The sequence below is a fragment of the Nannospalax galili genome, unplaced genomic scaffold (genome assembly GCF_000622305.1).
Source record: "Nannospalax galili isolate Female #2095 unplaced genomic scaffold, S.galili_v1.0 scaffold606, whole genome shotgun sequence".
Lineage (NCBI taxonomy): Eukaryota > Metazoa > Chordata > Mammalia > Rodentia > Spalacidae > Nannospalax > Nannospalax galili.
The window spans coordinates 3,334,423-3,350,094 of record NW_008355477.1 but is presented as its reverse complement, the minus strand read 5'-3'; the positions used below and the strand labels follow the sequence as shown (position 1 = coordinate 3,350,094).

At 38.4% G+C, this 15,672-nt stretch overlaps 1 protein-coding gene across 4 annotated transcripts in view; it reads right to left on the bottom strand.

Annotated features, from left to right (window-relative positions):
- Positions 1 to 15,672, bottom strand: part of Arhgap6 (Rho GTPase activating protein 6) — a 563,361-nt gene that overhangs the window by 78,977 nt on the left and 468,712 nt on the right. For 3 of the 4 annotated variants that reach the window (XM_008852904.3, XM_008852905.2, XM_029555998.1), the window contains exon 2: positions 7,264 to 7,423. In XM_008852904.3, coding sequence (XP_008851126.1) covers positions 7,264 to 7,423 — 160 coding nt within the window. Of the gene's footprint in view, positions 1 to 7,263; positions 7,424 to 14,191; positions 14,494 to 15,672 lie in introns of those variants that run through there. The other variant, XM_017803122.2, reaches the window with a different exon arrangement.

Here is a 15,672-nt window from a genome sequence, read left to right as displayed (position 1 = left end):
ATCTGGGACTCCTGGAGGACATGGACCACTTTTGACATGGCTATCCATATAGGGCTATGGAAATAAACCTGAGCCTAGAATTGTACAGTAAGCATCCTGGGACAAACTGTGGGAGTAACCCCTAGAGGGCTTTCTATAGTGCTTTCCTCTCTCCTTAGTCATACCAAATGCTGCTTTATATACAGCCCCCAGGAGATAGATATCCTTCACCTTTCCTATCTTAGACACACAGAGATACAAACAGTCTATATACACACACTCAATATTTCTGTGAATACCTTTTGTTATGCATACCTGACATTAGATAGCATATCTGATGCATCTCAACATAGAAAAACAAGACATAACACAGTTTCGGATCATGCACTGTTGAGCTACATTTGACTGCAAATTAGGCAATCTCAATAAAATGGCTTAAATAATAACTCACCACCTTACTTTATAAATTATTTAGACATAGGCTACTTCTAAGACTTATTAATTTAGTGAGTTCCTATATTTTCTTCCTGCTAGACTCACTGCACTACATATATGTCTATTTCTTTGGATCTATGTATGAAGCTCGTTATTGCTGAAGAGAGCAGGGAAGCAGAGAGCCTCCTAAGGGTCACTCTTACTTAGGGTACAGTTGTAGTTCTCGTACCACTTCCGTAGCTCTACAGAAATAAAATGTTGTTTTTGACTTACTAAGTGCCCTAGAGCACAGTGAAGAAAAATGAAAAGTTTCTGGTTTTTACATTGATTCTTTGAGAATTTCATACAATGCATTTTGGTCATATTCATGCTGATATTTTTGTTGTGATCTTCTTGACTAACAGTTTTCCATTCCCTTTGCCTTCCAAGAATGTGTGATTTTTAAGTCCTGGGCATACTCTACTAATGAATCAAGAATATTTAGTAGATCATGCAAAAATATTTGAGAAAAAGAAACAGAACTAAACAGAAGTGGATGTTTGAGAATTCTATAGGAAGTATTGAAATGTATCTCTGATAAAGAGAGCACTGTTTGTTTCATGTGTTTCCCACACTGAGATATATAGTGTCTTTCTCACCGTAGATTATAGATAAATGTTAAAAGCTTGCTGTTCCAAGTCACATAAACTTAAACATTTGATGTATCCTTAGAACAGTATGTCAAGAAAATGGATTTCTTCTTTTATAGGAAATAGTATTGCAAATAGCTTCAACAGTGAGATAGGTTGGCAACATGAAGCCTTAGGATTTTATTTTACTCCAATCAAGGAATAAGCTCCGGGGCTGATGATTGCTCTAGTGGTTTTAGGTGTGATCGACAGAATGATGGAGGTGTCTTGAGTCGAGAAAAGCAAATAGAGGTTTATGACTATAATTAAGATGAGATATAGGGTTGAAGGCAGATGCATGACAAAGTGATATAGTGCTGATGACAATGATAATGATCATGTTGATGGTGATGGATAGCTTTTATGGAGAGTGTATGAGATGTCAGTAGATGCTTTCAACTCATTATGGTTGTTACTTCATTTAAACCTCACATTAACTGATGAGACTATCAATTAAAGTTGGAAAATGAGTAGAGGGTGAAGCTACAGGAAATTGTTAAGGTTACTTCAAAGTCGTTACTGGAGATACTGAGGAAAAAGAGAGAAGGGTGATTGAAGCTTTGGGCAAGGATGGGGAAGAGTAAAAGGAGGAGCTTATCTTTAAAGAAATGTATACATGCATACGCTGACTTTTCAAAGACTTACTGAGGATTGTTGCTGTACTGAGTCATGTACCTTTTGTTCCAGATCCAAAGACGAGTAATGCATAGCTCTATCCCATGAGAAATCACAATCCTCTTGTGGGAAGACCACAGAAAAGGTAGTTTTGGACATAAAGAAAGCACCCATTAGCTGCACAGCTCCTGAAGCAGAGATACTCCTTGAACCCTTCCAAGCCTAATAGTCATTCATATTTGTTTCCTATTAGTATTTCTAGGGGACTGTGGATTCGGTTCGAGGTTTCAGCTTGAGTTTGAGATATACAAAATGCTTTTACAAACAAATCATAAAATTCGTTCTTAGATTATGTTCGGACCAATTTTGTGAAAGTACAAAAAAATTGCACTGGTGCTCTTTGTCAGAATCACATTCAGTTTACAGACAATTGGTAGCATAATTGTCATGTTTATATTACTGATTCTTCTTTAAGTGAAAAACATATTTCCTATCACCAGCCCATTTTTTGATTCAGGGGCTTTCGATGTAGTGGAGGCTGGACTTGAGCCTGCCTCGGTCCTCTGAGTGTTAGGATTTCAGGTGTGTGCTACCACAACCAGAACCTAACTCCTCCTGATATTTAATTTAAAACATCATTGTCTTGTATTTGAATTATTCCCTTGGATACTGTATTAGTTTTCTATCACTGCTGTAACAAATGACCCCAAAGTTAGTGACAACACAAATTTATTATTTTGCAACTCTGGAGGTAGAAATCTGAAATGGGTATCAATGGGCTAAAATCAAGGTCTCATCAGAACTTTGTTCCTTTCAGGGCACTTCCGGAAGAGATCTATTCTGTTGACTTCCAGCTCCCAGAGGCCACATGTATTCCTTTGCTTGTGGCCTTCTTTCTCCATTTTCAAAGCCAACAACATTGCATCTCCGTGGCTATCCTTCATTAATCATTTCCTTCCTGACTATAATTGAGAAAGTTTCTTCACTTTCAACTACTCATATGGTTAGTCTGAGCCCTTTCAGACAATCTAGAATAATTTCCTTATGTCAAAGCTATTAATTTATCTCCTTTGCAAAATTCTTTATTTATTTTTATTTTATGTGTATGCGTGTTTTGTCTGCATGTGTATAAATGCACCTGTGTGTAATGCTTGTAGAGGCCAGAAGCGGACTTTGGATCTCCTGCAGCTGGAATTACAGATGGTTGTTAGTCATCATATGAGTGTAGGGAACAGAACTCAGATCTTCTGCAAGATCAGTCAGTGGTCTTAAAAAAAAAGCTCCAGCCCCATCATTTGCAAAATTCTTTTCCATACTACTTAACCTATTTACAGGTTCCAAAGGTTACTATGTGGCCATCTTTGGAATGTTATTGTTATTCTGCTGACCACATATACAGTCTCAATTCTAATGAGTCTCCCTTCATTAAACTTAATTCAAACATTAATTAAAGGAGATTTTGATTAATTAGGGCTAAGAAATGTAAAGTAAAAAATGTATTTTTTTAAAATAGTGCTTAACTGCCAGGAAGTTTATTTTGCATTCTGAATTTTAGCTACTAATTCTAGTTGGAGCTCTTGGCAGCCCTGAAATCCTGCATCATTACTGGTCCATTATATCCCCTTTCTTCCACTCTTTTCCCTCTTATCCAGAGTTCCAGGATGTCTTCCTCATCTTACTCCTAGATGATGAAATTGCTTCTGGTTTCACTGGAAGTACAGAAGCAATGTAGAGTGAAATTCTCTATCATATCCCCCAACATCTAACTTACCTGCTTCTGTGACTATATAACAATTGTCTAGCTATTATGGCTCCAATCAAGGTCATATTTACTTCTATTCATTCTAGGGAATCACCCCAGTGACTTCCCAACCTCTCCCACTCAAATCTCCACTCTGATGTGTTTTGAAGTTATGGACTATGCTAGAATATACTTTGTCTGAGATTTAGAAGCTTCTTTCTTCACAAATCACAAAGCAGCCCAAACAATCATATTTAAGTGACAATAAATAGAAATGTGAGCTCAAATGTGTTTCCATTTTCAATGTATCTAGTATCTTATCAGGAGTGGTATTGTTTCTTTAGGTTTTAGGCTCCGGATAGTCTCTTTATTTTCCTGTGAAAATTATTCACATAGTGTATCTGACACTATTTAGAACATCTGCTTTGGGGTTTACACAGAGACTAAGCGGCCACATTCATACTAAAGCTGCTGTCATTGCATTTGGCACTGGTTATGTATTCATACAGCTAAGTAATATCCCATGTCTTATAATCACCTGGTCAAAACAATAGTTTCAGAAACTCTTGGGTAATAATTGACTTTTTCTGCTCAGCCAAAATCTCTTCTCCCCTCCGTAAATAAATTTTTTTTTTCTAAATCATGTATTCCCATTTTGATAGAAAGTATCAAAATATATCCCATGAACTGGCAATAGTTTGTTACAGCTCAATAGTGTGAACTATTCCTTGAGGGTGTTTGAATCACATAGTCTCAGAAATGAGAAATGGAGACAGAGCTTCCAGAAGACACATTTTATGATAGTTCTATATGGTAATGAATGTTTATTCAATGGCCTCTTTAAAACTGAGGAACAAAGAAAAATAGCAAATTAACTAGATTTTAAAGCCAGGCTACAAAGAATAATTGGTTCCCTGATAGCTTATCTCATGTTCATTAAATCCCAAATTTTTTCAAAGCCTTCGTGCTCTTCACTATAAATTGGGTTTTCCAACATTTCTACCTTTTCAGGAATTCAGAGAATGTCTGTGCTCATGAAAACAGAAACAACTCTCCTGGTGTAGGAGAGTTGCATAGTCTATCTTTTGAGCAACGTAAGATGTAAGAACAAGCTTCCTTTGAAACTTACAAGCAAACCAAGGCCAGGTGAGGCAGGACAGCCTGTCTCTAAGTGAAACTGTGGCACGACCTGTTTCCCAACAGTTGCTAGTACAGTTTTTCAAAAAACATATTTTATTATTTTTATGTGTATGTGTGTATTGCCTACATGTAGGTAAGCGCACCCATATCATGCAAGGCCTGTGGAGGACAGAAGAGGCTGTTGGATCCCCTGGAACTGGAGTTACGGACAGTTGTTAGCTGCCATGTGGGTGCTGGGGTTCGAATCCAGGTCTTCTGCAAGAACAGCCAGTGTTTTTAACTGCTGAGCCATCTCTCCAGGCCTGCTAGTACAGTTTTTTAACAACCTCTCACGATCTTTTCTTCTAATCTGTGCTGACGGTTGCTATGTGTGAGATTTGTGTTAAATGATCTGACGCAGAACAAGGATGTTGCAGCTATCTATGATTGTGATGGCAATAGAAGATACAGCAATTAAGTCAAAGGAGCAAGGCATCTGTCATTGGCATTCACATCCCACCAGTCCATAGGCCTCCTCTATCTCTGCCTTCTGATCCCCATTATGGCCCCCAACAGAGTATTATATTTCAGCTTAGAGAAAAAAAATGTCCTGAGACTTACCATCCAATGACAAATTCTGTACTCAGAGTTTTGGTGCTACTCCTTGTAGAATCAAGAACCAACTTTCCTACTGCAGAGGTGAACTGTCTAAGTTCATCTGGCAAGGGGATAATGGAATGAGTTCCTGCATTCTAGTCTTTAGACTCATAAGCCAGCACATTTCCCCTTAGGTACAGTGAAGCCAAGAAAATAGCCTCACTTGCACTGTCCATGAAAGAATACGAGCATAACTCTGTGTGTAAGGTAAAGTGGCTCAGCCTTGGCACTTGAATATTTAGAACCTGATAATTACTGTTCAGGAAGGCTGTCCTATCCCTTAGAGAGTATTTAGCAGTACCCCTGGTTTGAATCCATTCGATGCCAATATAACCTTCCGGCAAACTATGACAAGCAAATTCATGGCCAAATATTAGCAGACGTCTTCTGCAGGATAGGAGACAAAATCACCTCTGCTTGAGAACTGTGTGTGTGTGTGTGTGTGTGTGTGTGTGTGTGTGTTAGTTAGCTTTCGGTCAGTGAATCACTTCAACTAAATACTTCAGAGAAACAGTTTAAAAAAGCAAAGATATGTATTTTGGCTTATTGTGGCATAGCATTCAGTCCACAGTCACTTGGCTCTCCTGTTTCTGGACCTATTTTGAGGCAGAGCATCATAATGAGAGTGTAGTAGAACAGAACTCTTCAGCTCATAATGGTAAGGAGGCCGAAGTCATAGAGAAGGCCTTGCCTAGACAAGACTCAGTTCCCAAGGGTTTACTCCCTTCAATCTGGTCCCACCACTACAGTTTTCACCACCCTCAAATAATCCATTCACTTATGATTTCCTCAATGGATTAATCCCTCAATAAAGTCAGAGGCCTTGTGATGCAACCACACCCCCAAAGCCCTACCTCTGCATATTGTGGTATTAAGGAACAAGCCTTCAACATATGAGCTTCTGAGGAACTTTTTAGATACAATTACAATACCCATATATGTATGCATGTATAAATTATTAAATTAATATTCATGATATATCTACCTTTTAGAAGCTTAGTATCCCTCTTCTGCTTTCCTTTACATTTCAAGCACAATAGTAAGTGACACTCTTTATGGGTATGTTTACAATCTTCATATTAATTACAGCTTTTCTTTTTGTCTCAACTTTATGCTTCATGTAAATACAAATTATAAACTGCCTTTACAGATGATAGTAAGCATTCAGAGATAGACTTCTATGAACTCAAAGAATTCAGGTACCTGCTTCTCAGCTTTATGGGAATCAGGTCTTGTGTCAAAATACCAGGCAAGTAGTTCTGTCTGGGCTCAAGTGTCGTAATGGAGGAGACCCACACAGGCACTGCAGGAAAGGAGTGGCTACAAAAGGAGTGCACTTGTGGCTAGAGAGATGGCTCAGCAGTTAAGAGCACTGGCTGCTCTTGCAGAGGATCCAGGTTCAATTCCCAGTACCCAATGGCAGCTAACAACCATCCTAACTCCAGTTCTGGGGGATCTGATGCCCTCTTCTGCAGACACTGCACCACACTGGTGCATTTACACACATGCAGGCAATACACTCATACACATTTAAAAAAATACATTAAAACACACACATACACACACACACACACAAAACAAACAACAACAACAGAAAAAAAACCAAGGGGAGCACTGCCACATTCCCAATTCTGATTGTGCATGCGGTCAAACTCATAAGTTTGACAGAATGCTAAGGCGTTCTTCTCAGATGTGGACTTTGAAATCAAGTTGAGACAGATAGTTTTCTTCCAACCCTTTCAGTTGACCTTGCTGAAAACGCTTTCTCATTGGTTGATGTGAAGCCATATACTGTTGAGATATGTATGACTTTCCTTTGTAAGGCCCCAAGCTGACCTTCCTTTTCAAGAAACGTGTTAGCTGACATACACACTGTCCTGCTTAGACATGTCTTTCAATGGACACAGATGCCAGCCAATGATCAAGAAGCTGGAGTTTCCTTCCTGTGTTAATGTTGGATGTGAGAAGGATTTGCAGCTTGTGGATTTGTAAAGCAGATGATTGACTCGCAGAATCCCCCACAGAAAGACAAGACAAATGAGGCCTTACCTTTGGGAATGGTGATCTGACAGCTCAGGTCACAGTCCTGCTGCAACTGATAAAAAGCCACTTCCTGCAGTCGTGCCCGCTCCAGCTCCGAGAGGCTCTGGATGGGGACTGACCTCAGCCGCACACTGCGGCCGGACATGCTGTTCCAGGTGAAGTCACCCTGTAGACCAAGCGAAAAACATCAAAAGTTACACAATTCACCTACATCTCACAAACTACCTTCTCTCTTAAACAGTAATTGAGGCAAACCAATTTCACTTTTGTCTTCCACAGCTGGTTCTCAAGTCCCCAACCCAAATTATGTCTTGGTTTAGCATGAATTTTCTTAGTTGCAAAAATCAAAATCTAAAGTAGTTACTGGGTCAAAAGTTCTCATCTGATGATGCACATGCAGGTCAAAGAAAACTATGTGGAAAGAGATTGCGAAGGTCCCACTTCCTCCCTCTTAGAGGTACATATAGGAATTTATTTTTTGTATCTTCATAACAGGAAAAACTCTGTTGTTAATTGTTATCACATGTATCTGATACAGAGAGTCAAATGTGTTTTGAGAGGCCACTGTATGCCATCTGCTGTGTACTTTTTATAATAGTTAATCTGCCCAGCAATACAGTTGATCAGCATTTTTTAGCCTATCAGTAACACAATAACATTATATAATAAATAATATTGTTAAATTTTTCCATAAAACTTTATTTACAAAATAAGAGAACAGGGTGAATTTGGCTTGTGGCTTATAGTTAACCAGACTCTAAACTATAGCTTCTGAATTTAATAACTGATTCCTAAGAATAACATTCTGTTTGTATTTACTCCTTGTTAATTCAAATACTGTTCAGTAAGTGTATATTACATGCCGAGTACTATAGTAAGCTTGAGATTATTGCATTTGTCTGGATGACAGCACAGCTGTTATCTCAAAGAACTAACTTTTAGGGAGAAAGAACACAGCATCCTAAAAAATATATAGGCAATACTATTAGAAATAACCATCAAATGTAATGTGTGCCTAGGAAACAGAGCTTTGCCATCTGTCTGCAGATCAAGGAAGACTTTGTAGAGAAGGTCGACTTGAAAGTTAAGTAAGAGGATAAGGGTTTGCTCAGTAGAAAGGCAAACAGTGGATGCCAAGGTAAATGAATTTGAGTGAATAAGCTTAGTCCAGACATCTGGGAGGGTGGAAATAGGAAAGGATGGAGCCAAGTAGAAGTTAGGGCCAGATTTTCTAGAGCCTTCTGGGTAAGCAATGCAAAACAGATTCAATTTTCCTCAAAAGGTGAAGGTTAGTCACTCTAGGACATTAAGTGAAAGAGAAACATGATCAGATTTGTAAATAGAAGAGTGGTAAGAAATTTCTTAAGGACTTCAAGAGAGAGCAAGTCAAAGGTGGAGAGAAGAAATGCAGAGATGTTGAGCAGCAGGAATTGTGGAGCACACCTGTCATCTCAGCACTTCGGAGGCAGAGTCTGGAGGATCTTGAGTTAGAATAGCCTAGGCTACATACACCCTGTCTCTGAGGTGGAGAGAGAGGTGGGAGAGAGGGAGGGAGAAAGGGAGGGAGAAAGGGGAAGCGTAGGAGGGAAAGAATGGCAAATTAAGTATTTTTATTCAAACTCGAACAGATAGTTTAATGAGTCAAACAAAAATGCCAGTATGCAAGGATAGAAAATAGGTGATATGTGATCCAGGGAAGGTCTAATCCATTATACCCATATTTACCCATCAGACGTCATAGGAGCAATAAGACAGAAACACAAAAGATAGTGTCACCACAACATTACAAAATAATACTCAGAAAGAGCATCAAAACCCACCAGCACAACCTAGGATGTAGTCTCTGTTTCTCAATTCTCAAATGTGTGTTCCAGGTCAGCATTTTTCCTTGGTGACTGTTTATCTTATAAATGGATGACTCATTAGAGGGTTCTCTGAACCTAGTTTTTTGAGTTGTCATTATAGTATAGTTTTTAAAGGATATTTGAAATTTGGCCCAATTTTATAAATGTAGGTGCAACAAGGACTGATCCAATGTCTGTGTGTGGTAAAGGGTAACATAAGTGATATAAAGGCTATGCTACAGGACTGGAGAGATGGCTCAACAGTTAAGAGCTCTGAGTGCTCCTGCAGAGGACATGGGTTCAATTTCCAGCATCCATATGGCAGCTAACAACTGTCCATAACTCTAGTTCCTGGAGATCTGACACCTTCTTCCGACCTCTGGGTGTACTTACCCACATGCAGGCAATACACTTATGCACATACAATTAAAATAATAAATAAAATTTTAAGTAAAGACCACAATACAGAGATCTGGGGTGAGTTGACATCTTTCATAAGTTGGCAATATCTGGAGACATTGTGGTCATCACAACTAGAGGGGGAAAAAGATGTGTTTGTGGCCCTGACACTTAGATGGAGGAGCCTGGGATACTACAAATTGTCCTATAATGCATTAGATATCCCCTCCTAATAAATATCTTTCTGAATCAAGACATTAATCGGTGCAGAAGTTGAGAAACTCTGAAATAGCATAAATTAGATCTTCTGTGAAGCTCAAAGTACAGAGTCCCCTAAATATGCTGGTGCCAGGAAACAACAATCAGTTAAATGTTTTCTATATTATTAAAGGCATGTTGCATATTTTGTATGATTTTATATGTTATACACACAAGCAGCATCATAGGACTTATGTTCGAACTAGCCTTGAGAATCACAACCATCGCAATCAATTTTTAAAAAACAAACAAAATTCTCAGTAAAATACAATGTGGATTAAGTAGAAAACAACTTACAAAAATACTAACCAGAGAGATTTCTTTCCCACCGGAAGTGCGTGCTCCACATAGCGAAGAAGAATCAAAACGCAAACTAAAAACTGAACAACCCAGTATCTATGATTTATCCATAAAGGTAATTATTCTGAGCTAATTTATATCTTTATAAACAGACTTGATTTTCCCATGAAAAAATGATGGAAATAATCTTGCTTTAGGTCTACACACATTGTTTTCTTATATGTTTGATGCTGGACTCTAATTGTAATCTTTAACCTCACCAAAGAATAAAATATCCAAGATCAAGTGGACGAGCAAAGGAATGATGGATGACTACTCAAAATGTTCTCCATGTACCCAGTAGGTAGAATCACCTTGGAGAGATTATTGCTACCAAATATGTAAGTTCTGGAGCTCTAAGCCAGGTTTAGAAAATTAGGGTCTCAAACCTTGGGTTGAAGTAAATGTGAACTCTTTGACAAGATTCAATACATTTCTGAGCCTCAGGATTTTTCAGTTATACATGAGCAAACAGGAAGAATGAGCTCTTAGGAGTGTGTGTGTGTGTGTGTGTGTGTGTGCGCGCGCACGTGTGTTTGTGTGTGTGTGTGTGTGTGTGTGTGTATCACACAGTGCAAATGAATTTCCTTTAGAGGGCTTATTACTTCCTGACAGGCTGTGAGTAAGTAGTAATTTAAGTTATAATTTATATTAATCATCACTCTAAATTTGCATCTTCATCTTAAGTCTACCAGTTTCAGTGACAACAAAAACTCTTCAGAAATATGTGCTGAATTCTTGACTAAATGGTTTCAACTATGTGTCAGAGACATTTTTTCTAAGTTCCAGCTGGATTATGGTTCCATGAAGGCAAGAAGCCTAAGAAAAGATAAGGAAAATTGACTAGGGCTGAACAGTGACCTGTCATTTAGATTATTCATGCCATGATTAAAATTTTTCCATTGTTTCCTAAGGTGGCCAGATATCATGTAATAATAATTAGTTATAATAATTAGTAAAGGCAGTTTTTCCAGATAATCAAATGTACTGCTGAAACATAGCTTAACTTTAAATACCAAGCCTACAATCATCATTTCTGAAAAAGTCTGCCTTGAGCTACAAAACTCCCAAATAAACACACTGCAGTGAGAGAGAACTCCTTACTTCATGAGCTTCTGAGAAAGGCTCAGAGTGTTTGTGTGGCTGTCACACCCCTGGCCGGGCTCTTCAAAGAGACTGTTCATTTATACACTGAACAGGATATTTTCTACCTTTTCTTCTCTTGATTCTTCAGCTACTCCTCAACAGACCTTAGAGAGGCTTAAGAGTTTTACTTGATACACAATTTGAAAACTGTGATTTTGGACTTCTTTTTAATAAAATGGAATTTTTTAATTTGAAGCAGAAATTTTAGAAAATTATGAACGGTTCGTATGAACACTAGTCTACTTTTAACTGTTGCCTTGGCATATTACTATTATTTGAGGAACATCCAAATCCAAGTATGTCACAATAGCATGATGCAAAACCCTATCTTGTTCATTCAACAAATATTTAATGAGTCAATTCCATAGGCCAGACACTTTTCAAAGTTCTTAAGATTCATTAATGAACAGAACAATGAGCCTGACCCTCATGTAGCTGTTAGCTAGCTAGTGGAAGATGACAGATAGGGCACACATAGTGAATGAGTAACTTATAGTAAATTACAAGATAATAAGTGCTAGAGAAACAAATAGGGCAGCGAGAGAAGAATTGGGGGTGCTCTGAGGGCTTTCTGGGCAGCTTGACTGAGAGCATGGTATCTGAATAGGGCCTTAAGGAGATGAAGGAATGAGCTAGGCAGATTTTGGAAGCGAAGCATCCCACCGGTTGACATAAGGAGTTGTGATGAAAAGCAAGGTCTGCTATATTTTGACCCCGGATCTTCTATTTGCCAGCTACGTAGCTTCTTAGCAAGCTATTTACGTGCTCTTTGCCTCACGATCCTCATCTGTGAAATGAGAAGGCTATTTTGCTTGTAAGTTGACTAGCTAGTAATTGAGAAACTTCTACCCATGAGCCAAATTTAACCCAATAATTTTTTTTGTAAATAAAGTTTTATTAGAGCTCAGACATAAGCATTCATTCAGGTATTGCCTAGGACAATGTTCATACTACAATGGCAGGGCTGAATAGCTTGCAACAGAGACTGCCTGGATTACAAAGCTGAACAATTTCATGATTTGGTATTTCTAGAAAATATTTGCTGACCACTGCACCAGCTTAGAAGTCTTAAGAAATATTTATGATTAGGATTTTCCCTTTAGATGAACATTTCTTACTCCAACATTTTTCTTCTTTGGAATACATCTTAAAGAGCCCATAAAGAAAAGATATAGCGTGGCAATAACTGAGAAACTGGTGTTCAGTTTGAGGGCCTGAGCCTTTAATGATGAAGCCATCTCTCCAGCCCAGTTGATATATTTGAAACATAAACCCTAGGCTGAAGTAGAAGTAGCTAAATAGGGCCTAGGACTGTTGAGATGGCTCAAGTGGGTAAAGTCCCTTGCTGGTAAGCCCAAAGACCTGAGTTCTATCCCTCTGAACCCACATGGCATAGGGAAAGAACTGATTCCTGTGGAATGTCCTCAGACCTCCATATGCATACTGTGGCACGTACATGTGAGCACACACACACACACACACACACACACACACACACATATACACACGAACTAAATAATTAAACAAATGTAAAAAGTTTAAATAAGGGGTCATCTGAAAACTGTTAGTTCATATGGGTTATTGATACACGTAAGAGATAGAAACAAATCTTGCCCATCTCAGAGCTGTACTAATAACATTTGAAAAAAATAAATGCCACATACTTATTTTCTTATGGGAAAATCTTGGGTAATGGCTAGCATAGAGCAGTCACATTCACATACTGGAACTTCTTAAAGGCAAAGACTTTAGAATGAAAGGCAGATTTCATTTCTGCATATTTTCAGTTGAGTTGTGCACTGTTCTAGTAGACATAGATTTAATTCTTACTTTTAAGCTTTGCTCAAATCTTGGAGGTAAAATAGCTTGCACAGAACCTAGGCTATGGAAAGTGAAATACTTGCATGGATTAGAAATATCCCAGTGGCAAGGCTAAGTTCAACAGTTTTGGTTGTCTTCCTAAAATTAAATTAGTTCACTGTAATTAGAATAATAGTAGACATCCAGCAATGAATTAGGCCCTGAAGATACTAGAAAGGGTTCACAGGTTACAAATTAACATACTAAGTCCTTTATTTACATTATCCCATGTAATGCCAACAACAACCTGAGGGACAATAATACCATTATTTTTCTCATATTTCCAAGTAGAGAAACTGAGGCACAAGCTCTAAGTAACTTTTGATGATCACACAAAGAGTAGGTAGTAGAGTTGGGATTTGAAGCCAGGCTTTCAGCTCTAGAATTTAGGCTCACAACCACTATAATATATGCATGTCACCTCTTATGATAAACCAACTCAAATCCCTCACTTTACAAATAAGTAAAGCAATGACTCTTAGTAGAGTTACTCCTACGGCATAGACTAGGAACCTGGACATGAAAATCAAGTTCCACTGCCAAGCCTTGGCATTAGAAGATTCTTTATAATCAAGTAAGTCAGACAGTGTCTAAAAATCCAGAAGTTTAAGACTTTTCCTTTTTTGTAAAATAGTACGACTGGTTTATTATTAGTCTTATCTCCTGTGCACGTGCCCCCTCCCCCAAGCTCGTATCTATCATGGGTCACAGCAGCTGACATGTTACAACACAGACAAGAAGTCGAGAGAGAAAAATAATCCACTTTACCCTGAGACCACCAACCAACCCGTGTCTGACTCTTGCAGCAATCAGACTAATGATGCTGCTCCCGTTAATTGCAGAGCACCCTTTCCTGCTGCCATTCGCACATTTCCCGCTGCTTCAGCATCATCAATCAGTCTGAAAATGAGATGCGCCAGTAAATCTCTATCAGCACAGACAGTTTTGAGAAGCCATGCATCCCACATGCTGATCATTCAGATTTCTTCCCAAATCACAAGCTAGGAGTGACAGAATCACAGTTTTATTTTAATCACAATCATCTTCTGGAAAGGAAGTAGAAGCATAGACATATATGCATTGCTTACCCATGAATTCTATTTGCTGCGTCTTTGCTGTCTTCTCTAATCTAACTGAACTGAGCTTGGTAAAGTAACTCACTCGACTCTGTTTTTTTAAAAAAAACATTTTTTGGTGAAAGATGAATCTTGAGACGGCCGATCGTATCGAGTGTCAGAGAAATGACCCAACTGGCAGAGTTAGGACTCCCAGGATACCTTTTTGTTGCCAAAGATATCCGCTACCGTGAATCTTGGAACAACAACAACAACAACAACAACAACAAAATGCAATCTTTTCACCGGACCACTGAGAACGGAGGCAGGCTGTGTCACTGAGTTGAGTGAGTGTGTGTCAGAGAGAATGGGGGAGAGAGAAGAGAGGAGGGAAAGTAGGGAGTGTGTGTGTGTGTGTGTGTGTGTGTGTGTGTGTGTGTGTGTCTCCACAGGCTTGGGAGGAAGGGAGAGGTCAGGATAAAAAGAATGAAGAGAAATCGAAACTGGATTTCCTCCTTCATACATTAATGAGAGTATTTTGAGTAAATATACTGGAGTTAAGATTTCACTTAAAGAAAAAAAAATTTCCAGTCCACAGGGATCTACAAACAGTAATTGGACTGTAACTGCAAAGTGTCCTTATTAGGAATCTACCAAAGAATGTTGAAAGCCTCTGGTTAACCCCCCTAAAACATGATAAAACATGTTAAAGCACATAGGATGCTTTCCTGGCTTAGCAAAAATTCTGTTGTTAAATTGTATTTTAAAACCACTGATTTATTCCACAAATATTAAAAACCAGAACAGCTTCAGTCTCCTTTATAATGAGAAAGCGTTCATTTCCTGAGCAGAGGGTGCAGAGGTCAAAGTGAATGTACCCATGTGATTATGTTTAAGAGGGGTCAGGAGAGGCTGGAGGTGAGGAGTGGAATCCACGAAGAGCAGAGAGAAAATGCAAGATTAAAATCTTATTCTGGTTGCGAAGTACCTTGAACTCTGTGAATTCCATTTGGCACTGAAGCAAATACAACTGGAACACACATCTTCTTTTCCCAGTTGAGACGAAATTATATTTCTCTGATAGGTGTCAAGCAAATTTGAACAAAAGAATAACTGCAATTAAAACTGAAAAACTGAGAAATGATTTCGTGGAAGATCTTACTGATTCCAATGAAAGGATTCAATATAGTTTCATTAGACGTCTGTGAGGTTAATCATATAAACCACACATAGTCTCTGCTGCTGTTATTTATTTAGCATGAGGAAAGTATTTTAAAACAATAAAATGTGTCAGATGGTCTCCTTTACTAGAACCATTAATCTTGAAAACTGAAGTAAAAGCTACTTATTGCTGCATATACACTTACTTCCAATATCCTTAAAATTTCAATGCTGAAGAACTCTCAATTCTGGGAGATAACCAATGCAGTTACTATAATGCAAGATCATCATCCATAGAGTTAGACCCTATCTTTAAAACTGTTTAAGATTATTATTTCACATGAAGCTGATAA